Source organism: Peromyscus leucopus, chromosome 6 (genome assembly GCF_004664715.2).
Source record: "Peromyscus leucopus breed LL Stock chromosome 6, UCI_PerLeu_2.1, whole genome shotgun sequence".
NCBI lineage: Eukaryota > Metazoa > Chordata > Mammalia > Rodentia > Cricetidae > Peromyscus > Peromyscus leucopus.
This window is the reverse complement of record NC_051068.1, coordinates 132801363-132827822: the sequence shown is the minus strand read 5'-3', so window position 1 is coordinate 132827822 and position 26460 is coordinate 132801363. Positions and strand designations below refer to the sequence as shown.

Genomic DNA, 26460 nt, shown 5'->3' with positions numbered 1-26460 from the left:
CCCTCAGACTGTTGATTGATGATTTTGTAGTTTTGCTGTACCTGTGCCTTTTATACAAGGTGCCTCCGAGTATGGAGATACAGAAGAATGGCAAGAAACAAACAGAATACCTCTGATTTTCGCTTCTACCAGCCTCTCACTCCCACCCATGGTAGGCTGTCTAGGCATCGCTCACCAGGACCAGGTCATTTATCTATTAATCACTTGTATAGAGCCAGCTGGATGTTGAAGAGAACACACATGGATAAGTATGTTTTTTTTAAACGACATATTAAAATGTTTTGTGTCACTCAAGTTCCAACAAGCTGTCCCTTTAGTTTTGTTCTGTGCTGTTTTAAAGAAGAGTGATATAAAGAAGCGCTTTAATAGTGGTTGTCACCTGGAAAGGTGTAGGAGAGCTCGAAGTCCTTCTTGGTTGTCTTGACTACAGAAGTCTTGTGGACGGAGACCAAGGATGCTGCTGCCCATCCTGTGCTGCACAGGGCCATCAGCCCCACAACTGGGAGGGGGCCCTCCAAAGCCTGGAAAGGACTCCGAGTAAGTTTGTAGGTGTCAACCACAGTAGAGGCAGACTGGAGTTGTGGGACTGACAGGTCCCTCAGCCTGGTGTTCCCGTGTTTAAGCTAGGAGGATAAATGTCGCCTGAAGCCATATAACCTCTCTACCTCCTAAACCTGTGACCAAGCAGATTGCCTGCCTTCTTATCTACAAGAAAAGAGAGCTGAGCCTCTCTCAAATGATTACTGTGGGTAATAATTAGAGCATTTTATGTGTAAAGTGTTTGGTGTGGTCTGTGGCCATAGTGAGTTGCTGATGGTGGTGAGAGCCACTGCTGCTGCCCAGTCTTGGGTCCCCCGCAGCCTGTGGACCTCTTCCACCCAGCTCGGGCTGTGTCTGTGCTGTGCTGCTTTGGGGGTCTGTTGATCTCATGGAGATGAAGGCTGGACTCTGGCTCCGCTTCATCACTGCTAACCCAAGAGACATCCTAAATGAAAAGTTCCCCATGAAAGACAGAAACCATTTAAATTATAGGAAGAACACATCAGAAAACTACAAAAAAAGATCGATCCCTCCTGAGACTGGGCAGAGAGAGCTCTGTGAATGGTGTCTAGGTGGTCATGCTGGCGGGAAGGATGGAGCTAGGCTGGATGACCCTTGCCACCTTAGCCATGTTTGCCCGGAGGCAGGCTGTCCATCCGGGTGAGAGTCCTATTGTACAAGGACGTTCAACCCTGTATCTGAAGACCCATCCCATTGGAAGAGTCTCTGATGTTTTGTGGATTTGGTTTTGGAAGGATCTTGTGACATTGTGCATGATGCTAATAGGCATGTGTAGACAACTACAAGCCTCCTGTTTCGTAGTTGGGAAATCAAATGATTTATTGGGTTTTACTAATTCAGCCAATATGGGCATATGAGGAAGATACTGTATAAAACATTTTTCCTCTCAAATAGTAATAAATTATCTTACTAATAAGTCTATGAAATAAGATTCCTCTCATTTCTTCAAATCAAAGACCAATAAAAATTCTTTACAGTTATTCTGTGACTGGAATTGTTACTTCATTTGTTGAATTTGTTTAAAATTGATGGCTTTCTGGAGATATTAGCAGAACTCCAGAAATACTAGAGCTCTTCTGTGTTACAAGCCCAGATTCAGTTCTCTTGAGGGAAGAAAAAAAAAAAAGCTTCATTCATGTGGCAGCCCTCTTTTGAATGTCCATCCTGTTTGTGGGGTGGGAGCCCCAAGAGATACTACATTATAGTCATTGAAAGCATTTTCTTCTACATTAAAAAGACGTCAGTAGAAGAAAGAGAACTGAACGGATGATAGTTAGATTTTTTTTTTTTTTCTGTTTTCTCTGTATTGTGGGACACTGAAGATTCGTAAGGCTCCGGGAAGAGTAGAATCCTCCGTCCAGTGAGTACTGAGAATAGCCAGCCACTGTGTTAGAGTCTGGAAGTTAAGTGACTGGTGGTGCTGGCGAGATGGCTCAGAAGGTAAAGCATCTGCTGTACAGTGGGAGCATCTGAGCCTGGATCCGCAGCACCTGCGTAAAAGCCACAGGAGTCTGCAGCCCTGAGTGGGCGGGTGGAGAGAGACAGACGTGGGACTCCAGGGCTAGCCAGCCGCTTAACCAAAACGGCGAGCCCAGATTCAGCGAGAGACCGTGTCTCAAAGAAATAAAGTGGAGAACAATAAAAGGAGACTCCTAGTGTCAACCTCTGGCCTCTACATGTACATGAATGAGTCAGCATACGAGACACATACACACACACACACAGAGAGAGAGAGAGAGAGAGACAGACAGACAGACAGACAGAGACAGACAGACAGAGAGAGAGAGAGAGACAGACAGAGAGAGAGAGGATGATGACGTTATGTGGATTGCCCCAAGTCACACAGCTGGAAAGCAGGAAAGCCAAGACATCAAAGCTGTACATGGCTCTGAGTACCTTGCCTTCAGTATACACTGTCGCATCTGTATTCTTAGCAAGAAAGACTTAACCAGATTAATAAATCCCCCTGTCCCCAAGATTAGGGTGTTTTTTAATTCAGAATGGTCCACTGAAGACAGTATTCTGTATTTTGATTTGGTCTTTTTTTCTTTTTAAGTGCTATGTAATGGACCAGGAACATGTGTACCTATCTGTGTGTCTGCCCTGCTCCTTGGGATTCTTGGAATCAAGAAAGTGATCATTGTCTACGTCGAGAGCATCTGCCGTGTGGAAACTTTATCCCTGTCTGGGAAGATTCTTTGGCACCTCTCTGATTTCTTCATTGTTCAGTGGCCAGCTCTTAAGGAGAAATACCCCAAATCTATATACCTTGGACGAATTGTTTGACAAATGGTAACTTAAGAGTCTTGAGAATTTTCTAATCACCAATAATATTTACTATAATAGCTATCTTTATTGTAAAGTTTTCCAAAAGCCCAAAGAATTACCAGTGATGAAGAATTTAAAGTGTGAAATAACTCAGTGAGGAAAGACAGACAGTAGGCACAGAGTACCCATCAAATCACTATGTCTGTGCACTAAGATATTTTTCTAAATAAAAGAGTATAACACTGCTTGCAGATTTTCTTTTGACTCTTATAGCCATGAGCTTTTTTTGTTTTGTTTTTCTCCACCTAAATATAGAGTTTGTATGTTTAGTAACATTTCCTGTTCTACAGCTTTAAATAAAACAGGATTCTACATTATAAAAAGAAAAGAACAGGATAAGCCGGGCTTGGGGGTAGGTGTTGCTGTTTCAGCAACAAGAGGTGTGGGGGGCGGGGATCAAGAGTTCATGGGTATCCTTGGCTACATAGCACATTTGAGGCCAGCCTGGACTACATAAGGAGCTGGGCACAGGGAAGTGAGGAGGCGGGGGGGGGGGGGGGGAGGGAGAGCGGGGAGAGAGAGAACAAGGTGCTCCTTTGGTTTTGTTCAGACACGTCAGGCCTTAATCCTTCTGTGGAAGCAGTGATGTCCCCAGTGAGCTACCACAGCCTGAAGGAAGCAGTTTGTTAAACTGATTTCATGACAGTTTACACTCCACAGGCTTCCAGCTCTCTGGCCATAAACAAATGTCTCTCTTCAGTCTTCAGTCTTCCTTTCTGTGTTCCTGGCCTGTATCCAGACAGTATTTTACAATCTGTTTGCTTAAAATAAATTAAAAAGTGACCAGTGTTGTAGTTATGAAAGCATGATCTGTTGATCGGGAATCTGAGTTCTCCAACATTAAAAAAAAAATTAACGTGATTTCCAATGTGATGGCTGTAATTGTCTCTAGCCTTTTGAGATGCTTAGGCCTCCTGGTAGAGGGTGTATTTATAAACATTTGTGTAGTGCTTGCTGTGTGCCAGGTATTTTAAACACTGTTCAGATAATACCTAGTTTCAACCTGGAAGGACTCAATGGGGTGGAGACTCTTACTGTCCCTGTCTTATAGATGACTTGTCCAGGATCACATGACTAGGAATTGACAAAGCTAGATCCGAACCTAGGTAGGCCTGCTTGAGAGTGGGACCAGTTTCATGAGTATGTGGCCTCTGCAGCCAGAGTGCCATACTCGGGGTCCCCACCCTCTGCTTTTTCATGTATTATTATTATTATTATTATTATTATTATTATTATTATTTGTTGTTGTTGTTGTTGTTGTTGTTGTTATTGTTGCTGCTGCTGCCATTGTCTGGTGCTTGAGATTAAACCAAGGATGAGTACTTGGCCTCTCAGCTCCACCCTCAAACATCTTCCTAATCTTAAACAGGAACTCACACTTTAGACCCCACAAATGATGTAGCTGGTCCTGCTTGAGACCGTGCCCCTAACAGAGCCGTGTCTGTGACAGATGTTCGCAGCGACTGCTTAGTGACTAGCCTTCAGTGTCGGAGAGAGTCTGTGTGGTGTATCACTAAAAGCCGAGAAGTATTTCCCCAGTTCGGTCTGCTGTGAACACACAGAGCCAGGGTAAGTTCCAGATTATGCGGTAAAGAAGTGCATGTCCTGCTGTCTGTCACTCTTACAGATCCAGGTCGCACTGGCAGAGGTGACTGCTTTGATCTTATAGTAAAGGACAGTTTCCTTGCTGTGCCTTTTTATACCTTTGAGAAAGAATGTTCTAGTTTCACTTGAAATGAAGATCAATAGGTAGCTTGTTCTTTTGTGTTTCTCTTGGAACACTCCAGAATGAACCTTTTCAGTATAAGACACCATTTATGCAAAACGAACTGAACCGGCCTTCAGATGAGAGCAGGGAACCCACACATCCTGCCACACCCACTTCCCTGTAGATTTTTATCTACTGTTTAACTATCCCGAAAGGTCTCAGCAGCCTTCCAGGTCAGAAGGTCTGTTTCAAAAAGGATGCCCAGAAGTCATGGCAGGAAGCTCACGCCTGGAACAGAGGGCACTGTGATCCATGTCAACAACAAGAACATTGTAGGACTTTAAATTGAATAGCAAGAGGTCCTTGCTACAAAGGACCAAGCTTCCTTTTACAAAAGCAACTTAAATACATTACTTTACTTCTGAAGTAACACAGTGAGTTGAAATTGGAAGGCCTGTCCCTTTCTGTACTGTGTCTTAGGTTGAGTCAATACATTTCTTTTATATAAAGCCCTGTCTACTAAAAGGAGGGATGGTGGAGACGGGGGAGTGGGGGGTGATGGATGGATACTGATTCTGCATGCAAATAGGTGTGGGTGGAGACCAGAGGTCTCTACCTTTTTCTTTCCAGTCCTGGTCTTTCACTGGATTGAAGCCCTCCCCATTCAGCTAGGCCAGTGAGCCCTGGCTTCGGCTTCTGGCCTCCACTCCCAGCATTGGGATACAGGCAACACCATCATGGCAGGCTTTGTGTGTCGTCTGGGGAATCTGAGTTCAGGTTCTCAGACTTGCACACAGGCACTTCAGCACTGAGCCACCTCCCTAGCCCCAACTAAAAGGAGCTGAATGCCTTTGCAACACTAAGCACCTTCAGTCGCCCGCCCATGGGAACCTCTCTTAAGTGTTAAGGATCGCATCATAATGGTAGAGCAGTTGTCTCGCATGTTAAAGCCTTGAGTTCAACCACGATGCAAGGAAAAGACAGAAATTAGTGTTACCAGAACTGCCCCTTATCCTTCCTTCCTGTATCTCTCTGGTATTACCTTCACTGTTTCTCTCATTTACTAAATCCATCTGTGGATTCTGCCATTGATAAAGTACCTACCTTCAGTCTACCCGTTCCTTTCCGTCCCACAGTCTCCACCCCTAACCCGCCCTCAAGTACTAGGTAGGTGCTCTACCGCTGAGCTATCTCCCCATCCCCCATGGCCACAACTTAAATGGAACTCGGCGTAAATTGCTGATTTGATTGATACATTTTGTTAAGGAATTGAAGCACAGAGAGGCTAAATAACTTACTAAATGTAACAGAGCTTGGATTTGACCCAGCCTTCTCTAGCATCTGCCAGACACTTTTATACCCCTCCCCCGCTTGAATCGAGGGCTATGTTGCTACATTCCCAATCCCAGACTTCCCTTCACACAGTACTGAGGAGGAAATCAACAGGGCGTCCTGAAGGAGTGGGCCGTGTCCTCGCCTCTCTTGAAAGAGCTTTCAGGAGAAGTCTCAAAAGAGACATTGTAGGTGAGATTGGAAAGGCCATGCCTGAAATCTGTCCATCTCTGTCCAGCTTAAATTTCACCTCCATAGTCTTCCTTGTCTCCTAGAGCCCAGTTTGGATTGAGTCTCCAAAGAACTCGGACCCAGCCATCTGCAGGAAGGCGACCACGGGGTTTTGCTGCCTTTTGAGCGTGGCTGGGCCATGTGCTCACGAACACCGTGGACGGAGCAGATGAAACACTTCATCCAGAGTGTTTGTTTGGCTTCAGGACTGTCTAACAATTCTAATTCCATCTCCTTGTTTCTCACTGAGCAATACTTGCACCAGAGTTCTGGACAAAATATTGACATTAATCAAACACATAAGTTCATATATATCCAGACTTGACGCAGGGCTGCTTTGGTAATAGTTCATCCAGACCAGAGGGCCTGGAGCTTTTTGGTCTCAGGTATTACACCTTTAGAATTGCCAAAGACCCCAGTGAGATTCTATGTGTGTTTCATTTGTCAAAATTTATCATGCAAGGGCATATTCCATTAACAGCAATGATGTCATCATATATGGTGGATCTGGAAACTACTGTGCAATAATAAGATCACCAATAACCAGGAAAGTGGAGACTCACATTCCACCCACACAGGCCAAGTACTCAGACCCAGGAGTTTATCATCATCATCATCATAATCATCATCATCATCATCATCATCATCTTCATCATTGTCCTGATCCTTATCATCGTCATCCTCATCATCGTCATTATTACCTGTTTGGGTTTGAATGAGATTTCCTGTGTAAGTCCCAAGCATTTGAACATTTGGTCACAGCTGGTGGCTGTTTGAGGATTAGGAGGTGTGGCTTTGCCCGGGGAAGCATTGTCACGGAGGGTGGGCTTTGAGGTTACAAATGACCCGTGCTATTTTCAGTTAGTTCTCTCTGTTTTCTGCTCGTGGTTTGAGACGTGCGTTCTCAGCTGTTACTCCAGCTGCCGTGTCCTGCCCGCTGCCACACTTCCCTGCTGTGATGGGGACAGACTCTTTGCCCTCTCAGAACCATATACCCAAAATAATCCCTTTCTTCTTGCCTTGGTGTGGTGTTTTACCACAGTCGTGGAAAAGCACATGATACCCAACCTTTCACCTCAACCACCAACCCCCTACCTCATCATCCAAGTTCCTTTTCTTTTTAAGATTTATTTATTTTTGTTGTTTGTATAAGCACTTGGCCCATCTTGTCAGCTCTGCTCTTAGAACTAAAGTGGTTTAATGATTTATTTATTTTTAAACTTTTATGTGTATGAATGTTGAATTGCACAGATATATGTGCACACGTACATGCCTGCCTGGTGTACTCAAAAAACAGAGGCGTGTAGGAGGTAGTGATGAGTCACCATGAGGGTGCTGGGTATTGAAGCTGGATCCTCTGCAAGAGCAGCAAGTACTCATTTCTCTCTCTCTCTCTCTCTTCCTCTCTCTCTCTCTCTCTCTCTCTCTCCTCTCCTTCTAGAACCTTTAATTGTGGAAATGTTCACACCTAGTATGAAAATGAGAGCAATGGCATTCTTTTTCTGTAGCAGGCCCCATGGGCGTCCTCACTGCCTCCCCCACTGCTGTAGGGTGGGGCATGGCTAGTCCCGTTTCATCCAGCTGTTCCCTTCCCCACTCTGATGACAGACCTGGGGCTCAGCACTTGCATCATTTCACTCATAGATACTTGGGTTTCAGTAAGATCTCGAGGAGAGCATTTTAGGCTCACTCTCCATCTGGCTTTTTTAGGCTCAGCTTGTATGCTTGGGCTGTTGTGGACCACGGGACAGTCCCTTTCACACGCTCTATGTGCTTTTAGGTCCAGATAATTCTGGGCCAATCAGTTTGAGATTTGAACTTCTTTTAATTTCCTAACTAGGCTGGAACTGGACAGGGAAGGGTTCGGGCCTCTTTTGATTCCTCGCCGTCTCCCTGCCAACTCTGAACGTGGTATTTCCATCGACGGCTTGTTTTTCTTCCCTTCTCTATGAAGAATGGAGCTTCCTCCCTCTTCTTTTTGAGAAGAGACAAGAGCCTGCCGTTCCAGACTCTTCTGCCCCTCCTGCTGTTGCTTGGCTTTTCTTCAGTTTTATTCCAGCCATAGTTTGAGGCTCCTACATTCTGAGGGTTGGCAGCCCACATGGGGCCCCCAGAAATGGGGAGGGAGGCCCTCCTGGATATCATAGAGGATGACTGTGTTTCAATCAGGGGAGCCAGGCTGAAAACTTTTTTTAAGCTCTCTTTATATAGCCATTAAACATGAAATCAATATTTTAAAAGACTAAGGCGGGGGGTGGGTGGGGGGGGTGCCTTGTTGAGGATTCCAAGTGAGACAGAAGAGCTATTTCGTACTTCCCTGCCAAAAACATTGTTCTTGCTTTCAGGCAAATGGCTTGGGTATTAATTAAGGCTTCACACTTCCCGGCTATCTCGTTTCCACATTCTTTGCTGCTAATCGTCATGTAAGAAACACATGACTTCTGTTTCAAAGGCTCAAGTTTATTAGAGTGGAAAAAAAAAATCTCAGCTCTACAGGAAAGGAAAAAAGATTAGGACTCGAGTCCAACTGTTTGCTTATTCATCTGCATATGGTTAAAAGATTTCCAAGTATCCACTGGTTTCTGTTTCACTGTGACATGAGGCCCACGTGAGGAGAGGAAAAGAAAAAGTTCCTAGCCGGGTGTAGAAATGCATCTTCCTTTTGCCTTGAGGGCAAGACATTGCTTCCTTTTTTAATAGTAAGCCAAAGTAACTGAACTTGGAGAAACTTGCTTCTTTGGATAGTTATTTTTTTCAATTAGCTTTTTAATTTTATTTGTAGCACCAGGCTTGGAACCATGGCCTTGCACACCATTAGGCAGATGTTCTGAGTTCCTCTTGCAGGCCTAATTACCTATTGCTTTACATCCATTTACCTCACAAATTAGTAGTGGAAAACAACCATCACTGAATGAAGCCTGCATGCAGACTCTGTGGCCAGCAACCTTCACAGGGTTTAGAAAGGAAAGGTGCTCTCTGCTCCATGGTGGCTAAGCTTCCGTGCAAGAAGGCTAAAAGGGCTAGGAGTGACTCAGGCTGGGCTGGGAGATCCAAGACCTGGAGTACTAAGACTCAAGTGTGTACTGAGATCTCTCAACGCAGTGTTTACACACAGCCTGCCCATCCTCATCCTTCCAGAGAAGCGAGCGTGTCAGGACTTTGAGTCCAAATGTCACTTGAGATTCACAAAAACGGCAGTTCAGAGGAAGGGAGAAAGTGGGGTGCAGAAGACCGACTTGAAAACCATAAAGCCAGGCGTGGCACATGCATTCAATCACAGCACTTGGGAGGCAGAGGCAGGAGAGGCTGTGTGAGTTTGAGGCCAGCCAGAACTCACTATGGTCTACATAGTGAGTTCCAGGTCAGCCAGAGCTACATTAGTGAGACCCTGTCTCGAAAAAAGTCACCTCAGTCACACTGGCTCAGGGGGACCGAAGGGGCTGTGCTGGAGTGATAAATGAGGTCACTTTATCAAGATGCAGGAGCAAGTTGTCTCATGCCAGCCATAGCGGTTTTCACTGAGATGTAAATTCACACACCATAAAATCCACCCAGAATGCAATTCAGTGGGTTTTTAATACATTTGCAGTTACACAGCCCTCACTATGAATTCAGGAACATTTTTCATCATTCCCAGAAGACACCATGTATTTGTCTTCCACTGTCCCTGCGTGCGACTAGCCCAGTTTCTGTCTATGGAGTTATCATTTTATGGATTGGTCATTTTATGCTATTTGTCTTTTGTAATGAGCTTCTTTCACTTGGCGTAGTAGTTTCAAGTTTCACCCACATCCGTGCGTGCTGCGTGCGTGCGTGCGTGCTGTGCGTGCGTGCGTGTGTGTGTGTGTGTGTGTGTGTGTGTGTGTGTGTGGTGTTGTGTTATGCAGGGTGTGTACACATACATGTGAGCATGTGCATACAGATATTGAAGTACGATGTCTTTCTTGGTCACCCTCCACGTTATTTTTTTGAGACAGGGTTTTTCACTGACTTTGGAGTTTCAGTGATTCAGCTAGACTGGCTGGTCAGTGAGCTCTATGGACCAGTCTTCTCTCTGCTGCCCCCAACCTGAGCTGTATTACAAGAACATCCTGCCATGCCTGGTATATCACATAGGTGCTGGCAGTCTGATCTCTGCTCCTCATGCTTGCTTGACAAGCAGACTTGATTATCTCCATAGCCCATTTCATTCCTTTTATCAATTAAATAATATTCCATTGTATGGTTCTACCTGGGACATTCTGTTTATCCATTTAATAGTTGATGGCATTTTGGGTTATTTCTGGGTTTGGAGTTATTACATGTAATGAATGTTGTGAATATTTGTGTACAAGCCTTTTCATGAAACACAGTTGCGATTCTCTGGGGATATATAGCTATGGGTGGACCTGCTGGTGAGTAGCCAGACTTCAGGACTGGAGAGATGGTTCCATGGAGTCACTTGTCATAAAAGCTTGAGGACTGCAGTTCGGAACCCTGGGATGCTCTTAAGAAGGTGTGGATTCCTGCCTGCAATCCCAGTAGTCAAGAGATGGAGAAGGGATCCCTAGAGCTGGTTGGTTAGCTAGACTAGTGAGCACTGGGTCCAGTGAGAGACTGTCCCGATAGGTAGAGAATGATTACGGAAGACATCAGATGCCAGCATCTGGCTGCCACATGCACAGGCATCCATGTACCTGCACAAACACATGTGCATGGATACATATGAATACCCATAAATGCAGATACCAGACACCCACACACTGCCCCCGCCATGTCACAGAAGAAATTTTCAGATCCCCCCAATCAAAGGATATATTGATTGTAGACAAAAATAAAAGTAGGTTTTAAAATGAGAACAAGAAAGACCATTTAAACACCACTTTTCTTTTATGTTTAACTCATGAAGGAAAGGGCTTCAGCCTGTAAACCTGATCCACGAACCTGAATCAACAGTCTGCTACCAGGCACAAAATGTCACCACGTCCTTTATCAGCCTAAGGCCTGTACCTCTTGTTGCTCGGTAAATATTTGAGGCATTCCAGAGTCAGCCTGACCAGATGTTTGCTGGAGGCTTTTAACTCTCCCCGAAGGCTCCCTTTTCTCTAAGGACACACTCCCTAAACTGGAGCAAAAAGATGGGACTGCTCAGGTCACCTCTCTGAGCCAAGAACATGGTAGTTCCGGTTGACCTCCAAGTGCCCCTGCTTCTGTTGCCTAGCAACTGCATTACGGAGCAGAGGGAAGGCAGGTAGCCCGTGGAGTCCTGTGTGCGGGTGCTGGCTTTGCCACCTACACAGATTTAACCACGGCTAATTTACATTTTCCAGTGTTTGGGTTTCCTTACCACAAAGAATTTGAATGGTATCAATCTTCTTTGAGAGCCTTCCAACAGCCGTAGGTACCACCGCCACAATAGTCCCACCCTCCATCATTTTATTGAGCACTTAGCAACAGGCCAGGTACTGGCTACACTGGACGTGCTTTGGCTCATTTATTCCTCAAAGTCAAGCAACCTAGGCTACATACTTCGGAGATCCCCAGTTGTCTCCCTGTGGAGACATGGGATATGGCCATACCTCTTGTTGAAGTTGAATTGCTTCTCCGGGACCCCAGAATCTCGTCTTGTGGTCCAGCCTGCTTCTAGGGCTTACGTGGGTCTCTTGTCCATAGAATACAAGGGAGCCATGCCTGGGACTCAGATGGTGGAGTTGCTTGTGTTGGGGAAATGTGGATGGTGTTGGACCTGAAGGTTAAGGGATGGGCACTGCATAGGCAAGTTCTCACTGTAGGGAACGGGGCCAGGCAGAAAAGAAGGGGGGTGGCTGAGAACAGGAGCGTTTACTCACTTCCTTGCCTGGATCTTGTACATGTCAGCAGTGGACTAAATGAGGTATTATGGTTACCGCTTCATTTTTTGTTGTTTTGTTTTTTGAGAAGCAACACAAGCTAGCCTCAGATCCACTAAGGCTAGCCTTGAACTCCCGATCCTCCTACTCCATCTCTGACATGATGGGTTTACAAGTATGGGGTACCCTGCTTAGCCTACCGCCCCTTTTTGGGAAAAAAAAAATCTAACAGGAATCTGAAGAACAAAATGAAAGAAGTTCTTAACTTTATAAAAAGAGAAGCTTGAGTCATTTGCTTTGGGTGCACGGCTGGTTATTGGCCCAGACAGAGCTTAGACAGTTCTTAGGATTCCACATTCTTTCCCACCGCACTGCCAAAGGACAAAACCACCCTCCCCTGGGATGGCTGGTGCTCCCCTGAGACCCTCCTGAAAAGCAGCTTCTACCAGTAAATTGCTTTTCTACTGTGTCCTGCCTTGTCGGTGCCAATGAGAATGTGGCAGACACACAGCAGTGGTGGCAAAGCTGCCCAATTACCATGGGAAGTTGACTCAACGGAGAACTATTTGATTTGAGGGCATGACAGTTAATCCTGGGATTTCACTCTTTGTTTCTGAACTTCTGACCTGCAGCTGCTGGCCCAACCACAGCAGGCTCTCCAGGTGACTAGCTAGCCGGTAACCTTGTTGAACCAATGTCCAGCCAATCAAATGAGCAGGCCTTTGTGTCTTTCAAACCCTGTAGCACGGATCTTAAAAGTTCTTATTAATAAAAACAAACCCATAGTCAGGTATTGGGGTAAACACTGAAAGATCTCTAATTCCTGTGAGTTCAAAGCCACACTGGAAACAGCCAGGCATGGTGACACACTCCCTTAATCCCAGGAATGATGGCAGGAAGCAGAAAGGTATATAAGGTGTGAGGACCAGAGTCTTTTTAAGCTTTTAGCTTTCAGCAGTAGTTCAGCTGAGATCCATTTGGATGAGGACACAGAGGCTTCCAGTTTGAGGAAATGAGATCAGCTGAGAAGTTGGCGAGGCGAGGATATCTTTGGCCAGTTCTGTTTCTCTGATCTTTTAGTGTTCACCCCAATACCTGGTTCCAGGTTTGTTTTTATTAATAAGACCTTTTAAGATTCATGCTACAAAACCCTAATGCTGGCAAGTAACTTCTGATATGCAGAGACCCCCACCTTCCTTCCAAGGACATCCTGAGGCACAGAAAAAAAATCTAGTCAAACATAAATTCAATCATTATTCATAATGAAACATACAGCAAACTATGGGTAATTTGAAAAAGCAAATTCCTGAAAAAACACACACACACAATATTACAGTATCTTTAGAGGGCATCATTTGATGTGCTTAATAGCAAGTAGTCAGTTTAATTCTGTTTTGGATACTAACCACAAATATCTAAAGTTAGGAATAATGACCATAGCAAATGGAATTGAGTGCTTACATGCCAGGCACAGTTTTTTGTCTTTCATAGAGACCGAAGTCACTGGATTCTCTCAATGGCCTTAGGAATAGTATTGCTAGTTGTTGTTGTTTTTCTCTTTTGGGGGGTCTGCCACCCAGCTCCCAAATAAATCACTCACGGAGGCTTATTCTTATTTATAAATGCCTGGCCTTAGCTTGGCTTGTTTCTAGCCAGCTTTCTTTAACTTAACTTGTCCCATCTACCTTTGGCCTCTGGGCTTTTCCCATTCTCTTACTTCTCTAAATCTTACTCTTACTCTGTGGCTTGCTGTATAGCTGTATGGCTGGCCCCTGGAGTCATCCTCCTTCTCTGGCTACTCTTCTTTTTTCCTCCCAGATTTCTCCTTCTATATATCCTCTCTGCCTGCCAGCCACACCTGTCCTTTCTCCTGCCTTGCCATTGCCTATTTAATTCTTTATTAACACAGCTTCACAGAGTTAAGCAAACAGCAACATAAACAAACATAACACACCTTCAAATAATATTCTACAACAATTTATAGATGAGAAAACTCACATAAAGATTCACCAGTTTGGGAGTAAGACAGCACAGTAAAGCAATTCTCTACATGTCAGATATAATAAAAATGGGAAAACAAACAAAAAACGGTAAGTATTTAATAAATGATTGCATGCCCACACAATAATTATGCCACCATTAAAAATTACATTATTGGGCTGCAATGAAAATAATCATAATAGTAATAGTAATAGTAATGGCTCTGTTGCTAAGGTGCTTGTTACATGAGGAGGTCCTGAGCTGGGATCTCCAGAGCCCATGTAGAAGCTGATCATGGCAGTGCTTGCCAGTGATCCTGACCCTGGGAGGCAGAAGCAGGGGGAGCCCTGGAGCACATCGGCTGGCCGGCCTAGTCAAACTGATGAGTAGGTTCAGGGAGAGACTTTGTCTCAAAAAGTAAAGGGGTGCCAGGTGTGGTGCACACACCTTTAATCCCAGCACTTGGGAGGCGGAGGCAAGTGGGTCACTATGAGTCTGAGGCCAGTCTGGTCTACGAAGTGAGATCCAGGGCAGCCAGAGCTACATAATAAGACTCTGTCTCTAATTAATTAATTAATTTTTAGAAAGGTAAAGTGCCAAGTAACTGAAGACAGCGCATTAACGTCTCGCCTCCACATATGTGTATAGACAGACAGACAGACAGACAGACAGATACACACACACACACACACACACACACAAACACACATTCTTACAGGGTATGGTAACCTACAATCCCAGCCATGAGGCAGGAAAACTATAAATTCAAAGTCAGCCTGGGCCACATAGTGAGTCTCTTTCTAAGAAAGTAAGAAAGAAGCCAGTATGTGTGTTGGGGGTGGGGGATATAGACAGACAGACAGACAAAAAAGGAAAGGAAGGAAGGAAAAGAGAGAGGGAGGAAGGAAGGAAGGAAGGAAGGAAGGAAGGAAGGAAGGAAGTTAGCTCTTATGGGATTGAGGTATAGTTCTGTGGTAGTGTGTTTACTTACTATGTGCAATGTCCTGGGTTCAACTGTCAGTACTACAGAAGTCATTTCCTTAGCTGGACGCTACGGTGCACAGCTACAGGCCTCCACCACTCCTTGGGCAATAATATTACTTGAGCCCAAGAGCTAAAGACTAGACTGGGCAATGTGGAGACCCTATCTCAAAAACAAAATCACCAGTCATGGTGGCGCACACCTTTAATCCCAGCACTCAGAAGGTGGATCCATCAGCAGATGCACATGGATCTCCGTGAGTTTGAGGCTAGCCTGGTCTACAGAGTGAGTTCCAGGATAGCCAGGGCTATGTCGAGAGACCCTGTCTCAAAGAAAGAAACAACAACAACAACAAAAATCACATTCCTAAGGAATATTTATTGCCATAGAAAAATTCTTCAAAAAAAATTATCTTTTTACATTAAGAGAGTTGGCGTGTGGCAGAAGCGATAGCTCAGCAGTTAAGAGTGCCTGCTGCTCCTCCAGAGGCCCTTTGTTCCAGTCACCCATGTCCAGCAGCTCACAACTGTCTGTGATCACAACTCGATAGGATCCGACCCTCTTCTGGCCTCCGTGGGCATCCACGAGGTGCTCACACACAGACACCTACACGAAAGTTAAACATCAAGGAAAAAAATAATAAAGAAGCTGGTTTGGTGGATGCTGAGGCAGGAGGATTGAAGCTTGAGACCAGTCTGGCCAACTTTAGCAAGACCCTGCCTTGAAGCAGATTCTATGAAGGGCCAGTGATATAGGTCATTGGCAGAGTGCTTGTCTCAAATGCACAGGGCTCTGGCTTCCATCTCAAGCACTACAAGATATCAATAAATATTTTTTTTAATTAAGTACCTCTTTACTCTCCATGAGGGAGACGCATGTGGAAGGGACCAAGGATGCCTCTAACCTGTGAAATCAGAGTCCAAGGATGCCTCTAACCTGTGAAATCAGAGTCAGGAGACCTGAGTCCCAGCGTTGGTGCTCTGAGCTAGGTCCTGAGTCGCAGTGTTGGTGCTCTGAGCTAGGTCCTGAGTCCCAGTGTTGGTGCTCTGAGCTAGGTCTGAGCCCCAGCGTTGGTGTCTGAGCTAGGTCCTGAGTCCCAGCGTTGGTGCTCTGAGCTAGGTCCTGAGTCCAGCGTTGGTGCTCTGAGCTAGGTCCTGAGTCCCAGCGTTGGTGCTCTGAGCTAGGTCCTGAGTGCAGTGTGGGCTCTGAGCTAGGTCCTGAGTCCCAGCGAGCTAGGTCCTGAGTCGCAGTGTTGGTGCTCTGAGCTAGGTCCTGAGTCCCAGTGTTGGTGCTGGTGAACCAGGTCTGTGGCAAATCCTTTGGCTTCTCTGGGTGTTGTTTGTTCATTCTGGATACAACACACATACACTCGGGCTGCCGGAGCCCAGTGCCTGCCTGGAGGTCCTCATGGTCACATGCCAAAATCCGCTGAGATTCCAAATGCTTTGAATAACAACGTTGGTATTTTACTGAGGATTTTTGTCGGAGAATGAACTGTATTACCAGCAAATGCCCATAAAGTCTCTGATGAAACACTTCTCTTCTCCCTCCCACCCCGCCTCTCTTCTTCTACATTCTGCCCCAACCTCTCTCTTCTGTGCGTTTTGTGAGTGTATACATGTGCTCGTGGGACTGCATATAAGGCCTGTCACACGCAGGGGAAACATGCTAACCACTGGGCGACACCTCCAGTTCAGCTTTTTGAATTTGAAGCCAGACCAAGCAGTTAGGGAGGCACATGGGGACTCATTCCAATGATCTTTTTGAAACAAGCTCTCATGTGTCTGTAGCCCCAGTTTGCTACACAGCCAAGGAGGGTCTTCACCTTCTCATACTCTCGCCCCTACACCTGATTGCAGGTACCACTCCAACCTAATTTCAGTGCCGAGGATCCGAGGCCTCCTTCGCCAAGCAGTTCTACGAAATGAGCCACATCCCTAGATTTTTGTTGCTGTTTTCATTTTTTGAGATAGGGTCTCTCACTATGTCGTCATAGCTGGCCTGGAACTCGAAATTGTAGAACAAATTTATCTCAAACCTATGGCAAAGATCTTGCTTCTGTCCCCTGAGAACTGACTACAGGCATGAGTCTCCATGCCTGGCACTGATGATGTTTTGAATGTTACTTATAAAATGGGAGGTAAGCTTTCCTGCTCACACAAAGCCTCGTAGTTATTATTTATAATAGTTCTATGATTTTATAAAACCAAATCCATAACAGTACCTCCTTCCAAAATATTTGATAATAGTTACAGCCAGCATATATTGGGTCCACAGCAGCCCCATAACAGTGCATTGACTGCTTTGCATTCCACACTCATAATATAATGAGCGAGGCACTATTGCTGTGTCTCATTTCTCAGTGAAGAAACTTAAATCTAGATACTTGGCTTGTCTCCAGCCAGATAGCCACTGGGTAGCCAGGCAAGACCCAGCCCCAGGCGCTATGCCTTTCAGGTTGTCTTCTAAGTGGTCCCCATGCACCCATAATGTTGTGTCTCACCCACAGTCCGCATGGTCCCTGTGACCATAATATAGTAGGACACCGTTTTCACAATTCTTGCCCTCTGCCAGAGCATCATCAGGTTCAGCTCGAATGAATCATCCATCACTTGAGCTTCTCCAAGGCCTGTGGAGCACTGGTCAGGTGCCAGGCCCTGGAGCAATGCTGTGGATTCATTCTAAACATTCATATGGTTTCTGTGTCTAAACTATTTTTTCCTTCTTTAGTTTTTAATTCATAACCATGAACTTAACTCTGTAGTCCAGCTGGACTTGGAGGTGAATGAGGAAAATATGGAACCCAAAGAACTTCAGTGAGAGCAGAAATTCAGATGGGGTGGGGGTCCTCTCCTGAGCTACAGAAGGAATGGTCTGATGGGTAAGATGCTCACAAGTCAAAAGAATTAGAGTTGTCCACAGCTGGAAATGGTGATCTTCTTGCTGGTCTTGCCATTCCTGGACCCAAAAATGCTCCATGGCTTCCACAATGCTCATGTCTTCTTTCACCTTCCCAAAGACCACGTGTTTGCTACCCACCCAGCCATTCAGTCTGGCAGTGCAGATAAAACAACAACAATAAAACCAACAGGGAACCATTTGTTTTCCATGGACAAATGCCAGGACCTGTGTGCTTGAGGATGAAGTGCTCATCCTCAAATGTCTCCCCGTAGATGAACCTGCCACCAGTGCCATGGCACATGAAGTCACCATCCTGGCACAAGAATCCTGGAATAATTCTGTGAACGGATGAACCCTTCTATCCAAATCCTTTCTCTCCAGTGCTCAGAGCATGAAAGCTTTCTGCTGTCTTTGGAACTTTGTCTGCAAACAGCTTGAAGAAGACACCCCCCCCCAAGGGCTCGGCATCAACTACGATGGCAAAGAACACAGTGGGGTTGACCATGGCTGCAGCAAGTGGTGACAGGACAGTGGCATCTGCAGAGCCAGTTTCTATGTCAAAATTCTTAAGGCTCATATAACGGAAACCCAGTTTCAAAACAATTTTAATTCCTATCAAGGAAGCCTAGGTGTCAATCCAGTTCAAAGCCTGGTAGACTGAGGAGCTCGGGCCTCATCTACGTCTGCTCCTTCAGGGGCTCTGCTCTTCCCTTCCTGTTTTCATTCTATGTCAGCAGAAGCTTTAGGTTTACATTCCCCTGGTTCAAGAAGCTTGTGCACTCTCTCTCTCTCTCTCTCTCTCTCTCTCTCTCTCTCTTTCTTCCTCCTTGTGACTAGCTCTGCCGGAGTCCCGTGAGCCTGTCATTATGGAGTGTGATTTATAACCTCATCAATGTGGTAAAGGAGTAGGGGAGAAAATGCCCGTAGAAGTCAGAGGAAGAAAATGGGAATGTGCAAGATACAACTGTGATTCTCCACTATTATTTCACAGATAACAGAGTAATTAATGTAGGTGAACAAAGCAATAATACAGAGATGCTCACTGATTGGTGTCCAGGAAACAAGGATCTTGAGTTTGAAGATAGGAACCAAGGTGTTGTAGAATATTATTTTAAGATATGCAACATTTGTTTATGCTGTGGAACATTTGTTTTAATGATGTAAAAAATATGTTGCATTCTTTGTGTTGCATTTGTTTAACTCAGTTGCAGCTGTGTTTCCTTTGCCTGTCTAAAACACTTGATTGGTCTAATAAAGAGCTGAACGGCCAATAGCAACACAGGAAGAAAGGATAGGCAGGGCTGGAAGGCAGAGAGAATAAATAGGAGGAGAGGAGCGAGAGGACAAGAAAGAGGAGAGTCTAGAGGGCCAGCCACCCAGCTACACAGCAAGCACAGAGAAAGAAGTAAAGGAAGGTATACAGAAATAGAGAAAGATAAAAGCCAGAGGCAAAAGATAGATGGGATGATTTAAGTTAAGAGAAGCTGGGTAAGAAATAAGCTAAGCTAAGGCCAGGCATTTATAAGTCATAAGCCTCGTTGTGATTTATTTGGGAGCTGGGTGTCAGCCCCCCCCCAAAAAAAACCCAAAAGAGTGGCAAACAACCACTACACCAAGGAATCAGAAATGCAAAGAAAGGACCTCATAGCCTGTGTAGGTCTCCCAGTTCCCTACCCATCCCTTCACCAGTTTCCTGTTGGCTTTCCCTAACATCAGTCCAACTGGTGCTGGTGGGAACAGGAGGGAGATCCTGGATAAACAACAGACAGAGACCGTTACAGAAAACTACAACAGGTCAAAACACAGAGAGAAAATGTATGGGGTTCCCAGCCCAATGGATACATCTGCAGCACAGCTCCTGCAGCTGTGGTGGAAAGGTTGTAAGAGCCAGAGGAGCAGGAAATCTGCTGCGAGACTGTGTCTTCCAGAAACAACTAGAAGCTTTACTTAGGGTATCCCAACAGTATGGCTGCCTAAATGAGACCTACATCACTAGACATGCTCATGGAGAAGGGAAAACTCACGGGGTCCCACCCTAGTCAAAGAGCTACAGGCAACTAAGGATGCTGAGGTGGGTAGGTAGATCTCCTCCATGGAGGAGCCCTCAAGTTGGTTATCTAATAATACCAAGTGGGAGCCCTGAAATCAGGTTCGTGCAACACTGAATAGCAGGTTTTATATATATATATATATATATATATATATATATATATATATATATATATATTGTGTGTGTCTGTGTGTGTGTGTCTGTATTTAACAATAACAAGGAGGAAGAAGCCAGAAGTCTGGAAGGGAGGGGCTGGTGGCAGAATGGTTGAAGTTGAAAAAGCAATGAAGGGAATTGATATACTGTATTTTATAATTTAATATTTAGGAAAGCAAGACAGATCCCAGTTAGTGAAACGTATTGAATGAAACTTAAGATGGAAATAAGAATGAGCCAAGAGGAAGAAAGAAAGAAAATTAACTTTAAAGGAAACTCATATCTCCATGTTTTGCTCTCTGTGTTGAGTAAAAACATGATCTTTCTTCAATGGAGAAAAAGCTCCATTCCTGACCTGGTGAGACAAAGAACTTGGCCTGTTAACATGCTGTAGAGTCATGGCTTCCTCATGTCCCTAGCCAGCCCCTTCTGAGTTCTCTACACGGTCCATGCTTCACGTCATTACTACAGCCTCCTGTTATAAGAGGTGTAAACAAATCTTCCTTGAAGACAGCCTTCGTGAGAATACCTAGAGGGACTCTTGAAGGATCAGAATAGGTTTCTATTTCTCCACACAACATGGATAAGTGGTCACATGTCTTTAGTGAGCTACCAACACATTCCTCCTTCCAGCCAGGCTGCAGTGATCCAGTCTGAGCCACAGAAGGCACTGGATTCCTCTGACATCAATATTGTGTGTGAAAGGCCTGACTTGGTATCAGTGGAAACAATCTCCACTAATTAGTTTCTTTGTTGCCTAACTTTTGTAAATGAATGTTCACATATTTAAAGGGTCTGAGGGCTGTCGCGTGAATCTGGGTGCACATTGTCTGGAGTCTCTAGGTGTGAATGTAGAACAGTGTTACACAGCAGCTTCCTGGTCTGAAAGGAAGTGAGCCTGTTCACGATGGAAGGATTTCCATGCTTTCCCCCTCCTGCTCTGGAGAGGGGCACAATAGTCTGAAATCAATGTTTATTTTACCAAATGTGTGTATTTTAAGCCCTCTCCCTGGCTTCAAAGACAAAGATTCCTTTTTTGGTTTTTGTTTTTTGTTTTTGTTTTTGAGACATAGTTTCTCTGTGTAGCCCTGGCTGTCCTGGAACTTACTATGTAGACCAGGCTGGCCTCGAACTCAGAGATCCTCCTGCCTCTGCCTCCTAAGTTCTGGGAGGATAAAGATTCTTAAAATTGAATCTACGGCCATGTCTGCACAGCTCTGGGGATTTAATAATGTATATCTATGATTCCCAGGAAGACAAGCATACTTTCATTAGATTCTCTCCAGACCTTTCCTCACAATTCCCACCCCACAAAAAGATATGAAAGATACGAAAAGGATTTTAAAGACACTGCTTATTTACTCTTAAAATCTTTTCTCCTCACCCTACCCAAATCTGGCCTTGAATGTAAAGGAAAACTTATCCCTTTCCCGTCTGCTCAGTCATCCCATGTTTCCAAAAATGAATAGTGAAAGAGTGTTTGTGTGTGTGTGTGTCGGGGAGGGGTGATGGTCCAAGGAAAGAAAATAGGAAAGAAATAGTGACAATCTTTAAAGAAACTATTAAACTATTTAAAACAAACAAACAAACAACAACAAGGAGAAAAAAACCCAGGTGTCTGGGCTGGAAACGCCAGGGGGTGAGTGCTCAGTGTTCTTGCAGAGGACCAGGTTGGCTCCCAGAATCTACATGGTGTCTATAACTACTGCAACTCTAGTTCCAAGGCATCTGACACCTTCTTCTGGCCTCCACTGGCCACATGCATGTAGTGCATATAAACTCATACACACACACACACACACACACACACACACACAAATAATAAATAAACTTTAAATAAAAAGCAAACATTTCTATCTTGGAATCTCCTCTTCCCCACCCACCTTCTCCTCCCCTCTCCTCTTCTCTCTTGACTATCATTCATTGTTATTTAGTGTTCTTCACTGTGACTTTTTTTTGGGGAGGGGGCACTGTAAATTACTAGATTTCTTTTAACGAGAAAAGCCAGAACAGCCAATTCATGTTCTGTTTAAATTAAATGACGTGATGACATATACTTAGCAGTTAGACTGAACACAAAATAAATCAGATGTAATCACTGGAATAGAAGTTTCGAGATATAAAATAAACATGTTGGGTCGAAACACAAGACAGCCCATAGAAGCAGCAGTTTGCCAAAACACAAATAAACTAATTCTGTTTAGAGTCAGTGAGAAAAAAATCATTTCAATTGGATTTTTTTTTTTTTTTTTTTTTTTTTTGGTCCTGAAAAACAGGACCATGAACAGATGTAACTCAGAAGCGAAAACATGGACTTCAATCATGCATCTCACAGGTGAGAGCAGGGGACCGAAGGCACATCACAACACAGAGTGTCTGGTCACCAAAACACCAGAGTCCTAATCCCCAGGCAGCAGCAAGAACATTGGCCTTGCAAATTCCTCTCAATGCTGTTAAAGACGCAGTTAACCCCACCACCACCATGTGCAATGTGCTTGCATGTGTGTCATTCATTTTGGCCTGTGGAAGGGTACATGTGTGTGCTAGTGCACACGTGTGAAGAAGGCAGGGGTCGATATTGGATGTCACCTTGATCACTCTTTACTGAGGCAGGGTCTCTCACTGAATCTGGAGCCACCCTTAACCCCCAAGTTCAGCTTAGTCTGGCTAGCTCGCTTGCCCTGGCCGTTCCCAGTCTCTGCTCCCAAGCACTGAGCACTGGGATTACAAGCAAGCAGACGTAATCACCCTATTTTAACAACGGTTCTGGGATCCAACTCATATTTGTATTGTAAATGCTTATCTACGTAGTTTTCCTTTTCTGGCTGTGTGCCTCACTGTAGAAGAACAGAGTACCAGAAAGCTGATTCAATTATTAAAACAGACTTTCAACTGGCAACCCATAACTTAATACACCAGAGGAAGCAGACTGTGTGAGAGGCTCAGGGACTTCCGGGCACTACTGATAAAAGCAGCTGGCTTCCACAAGCTCTGTCCTTTTTTTTTAACTCCTCAGCAACCCACATACTAGAATTCCTGCCATGGAGCAGTCCTGGGCATGATTCATCCCATTGGCTTTCTGAAGCTCCCACTGAAAGAAGTGTCCATGTGTCTCATCTCCTCCAGACATCTTTTTTTTAAATTTTATTTACTTTTAATGTGCATGGTGTTTTCCCTGCATGTCTATCTGTATGAAGGTGCCAGACCTCCTGGAGCTGGAGTTACAGATAGTTGTGAGCTGCCATGTGGGTGCTGAGAATGGAACCCGGGGCCTCTGGAAGAGCAGCATTGCTCCTAACCACTGAGACAACTCTCCAGCCCACCTCCAGACTTCTTTACAGACCCTATCTCAAAAACAAACAAATAAAAAAACGTTGGATGGACCGAGCAGTGACTCTAAGACTCATCTCTAACCTGAGGTGGAGTGGAGAGGTAGAATCAGGGTGGAGGGGGTTCTCAGTGGAAACACTACCAGATAGAATTGTTTATTCACCTCTGTTTCCCAGCTGGATGATGACATGTTGCTGCTGTACCAATGGTTTGATTTTGAAAAGACTGGACAGACGATAGGTTAGTAAGAGCAAAGCACACAACCTTTCAAAATGTTATTTCAGCATTTAGATCCCTTGTGTTCAGTTCTGATGCTGGAGTGTGGGAGGCAAACGAAACAGACGTAACCTCACGTCCTACAAGCCAGAGAACAATCAAGTCCTCTCCAATCCGGAGTCAGCACACGGAGTGGCAGAGCATCGGTGCCCTGGTGCCAGGCTGGCAAGGCTTTAAACCCTGTCTTGCGTGTACCCTAGCCAAGCTACTGAGCTGCCCCTCTGCCTCAGTTGTTTCATTTGGAAGGTGGGGATTTCGGCTGTAACTTCTTTACAGGGTTGTTTTGTTGAAGATGAAAAGAGTTAATAGACACGAAGCGCGTAGTCATACACAGTAAACACTCAATAAAAGGCTTTATTAACTTAAATACATTTCTTCACAGTGCTCGTTAAACCTTTACCACCTTTTTTGGGCCAGGAAGCATTTTCAAAAAGTCCTTCATACCATCCATCCTGGACTCCCATCATAGAGCTTCTCTGGAGGTTACTGGGAGCCCGCGGAGTTGACAGGCATTATTAATATTCCTGTGCATCCTGCACCACAGCATGGGTTTTCTGTGCAGTCTCGGTCCTTGACATGAGAGCAGAACTAAAATGACAGAGAATAAAGGAGAAAAGCAGATAGAGCCAGGAAAGTCTTAGCTGTTTCCCACTTCACTGTGTATAAAAAACAGAAGACTAAGGTTAGCTGACAACCTGTGGAGTCCAGGATGTATTTCAGGGCTGTCTTAATTTCTGAATATAGGTGAGTTCACAATACTCATTCAGCAAGCACCTGTTGATTATTTAGTATGGACTGCCCTGATGCTATGTGTGTATCTGGTGCCATCTACTCTGGATTTCCTACAGCAATCCTAATTTTAAATACCTTTGCTGTGTTTTCGTGGAATGCATCAAGACAAGAAGAAAGCTTCCTCAGACCTGTGGCCAGAGCTTTGCTCATGTTTATTGTCAGCTTGCCCTGAGGTCAAGAGCCACCCACTAAAAATCCTCCAGGTCTGAAGGGCTGCGGAAGCCAGGACAGAGAGATTACAAACAGGTCATTCTGTGTTGTCTCTGCAGGAAGAATAGAAAATATTAAAACTTCACTCACAGTTGTTGTTTCTATGAGGCCAGCAAACCTGGAAATAGTTATATAGTCCATAATTTTGGTTCATTTCACTTTACAATGAGATTATTATAGTGACGAGAGAAAAAGAAAAAACTTTCCTTTATCGTGGCTTACTGCACAAATAAAATACAGCCTCTCTCTAAGCAAGACCCATGAAGAATGGAAGAAAACTCCACAGGGTGAAAGTGGAGTCACCTGCCCTTCTCCTGCTCTTCTCCTGGGTCCCAGAAGCATGCTGGAGAAACATCTCTCAAAGGCGTGAATGAAGGCCTCTTTAATTTGTCCAAAAAACATCTTTATTTTCCCAAATAGAAATAGTGTAACTCATGTTAAGCATGCCAAAAGGTAACTGTGGTGTATGTGAGTGTGTGATTGTATGTGTGAGAGAGAGAGAGAGAGAGAGAGAGAGACAGACAGAGAGACCTGAATTTATATAGAAACTATGATTCACTTAGTGAAGTATTCACCAGGATCCCTTGCACAACACATCTCCAGAGGTTTAAAGTAGATTTGATTTCCTTTACTTTCCTTAGGAGATGATGAGGTAAAGTGTCCTATAAATAGAGACCAGGATGTGAGTCCTGCCTCTTCTGCTTCCTGTTCAGTCCTTTTTTTTTTTTTTTTTTTTAAGCTGTGACTCAGAGATAACTGCAGTAAAACTAGAGCAGTCTGCCTAATACAGACACCCACCGAGGCCCTGACACAGTGCCAGGAGCACAGACAGGAACGTGAGCTGTCTTCGTGTTGCTTACTAGCTAGCGCTTTGCAAAACCTCGGGCATGAATTGGGTGTAGTTACAATGATAACCCAGGTCCTGAAATGCACTGCGCAGCTCAGGCCCAGAGAGTATGAAAAAGCAAGCTTTTCATGCTTTCTCCCAGCCAAGGATTTAAACGCTTAGACTCACATCATTTCATGCTCAGAGTCCTGAGCACAGAGGCCTCCTTCACTTCTTGTTTATATAACGCGAGTGAAATCCCACCTCCCCAGCCCAGCCTTTGAGGTTCTGCCAGGGTAGGGAAAGTCAAATTTGGGAAGAGGACGGCTAAGCTTGGATGTAGGGACTGCACAATAGCCAGAAGAGGGGAAAAAAAAAAAAAGATCTCAGACTTCAGTACAAACTTCCCCGTGTGATAAATGGACCATCATATAATGAGGTAAGAAGTGTCCTCCGGAACTCTGAGGTGGGACAGATCCTGAGGGGTGATGGGCTAGAGGTTCAACACAGCTGGACACGGTTAGACCATGTAAGCCAGTCAGCTTCAGGCAAACAGCTGCTTCCATTCGTCTCTGGGATCTGCCTCCAGAAGGTAGAGCCATAGGGCACCAGCCAAGCCCGGTTGCGCGGAGTTCCTCTGAGCTTCCGTGGTCAGGGCTACAGGAGCCCTGGCCTTGGCTGACATTCTTGAGAGTCAACAAGGCAATAGGCCTCCTCCTCGGCATCCTGGCCTGCTCTCCTCCTGGAGTCAGGGAGAGTACTTGGGAACTGACACAGACATGGAGCTGCTGGACCTGCGGACATTCCCATCCCAACCGCACAAATAAACTCTTATCCTCGCATGTCTGTCACGGAATCCTCCTGAGTAATTAGATAATTATATTGCAATTTAAAGGAAAGGTGGATTGTGTTTTGGTTGTTTTGTTTTTAAAAGAGTCAGGGGCTGGGTGCCTTCAAGACTGAAGATCT

The 26460-nt window shown here is 44.9% G+C and overlaps 1 protein-coding gene and 1 pseudogene across 1 annotated transcript in view; one reads left to right on the top strand and one right to left on the bottom strand.

Annotated features, from left to right (window-relative positions):
* LOC114701360 (UDP-N-acetylglucosamine transferase subunit ALG14 homolog) overlaps positions 1-3076 on the top strand; it is a 79572-nt gene extending 76496 nt beyond the window's left edge. The window contains exon 4 of the mRNA XM_028881443.2: positions 2617-3076. Coding sequence (XP_028737276.1) covers positions 2617-2847 — 231 coding nt within the window. The 3' untranslated portion in view covers positions 2848-3076. The remainder of the gene's footprint in view (positions 1-2616) is intronic.
* A 14780-nt stretch (positions 3077-17856) lies between these two features.
* LOC114701354 lies at positions 17857-18368 on the bottom strand (annotated as a pseudogene).
* Between the last annotated feature and the right edge of the window lie 8092 nt (positions 18369-26460).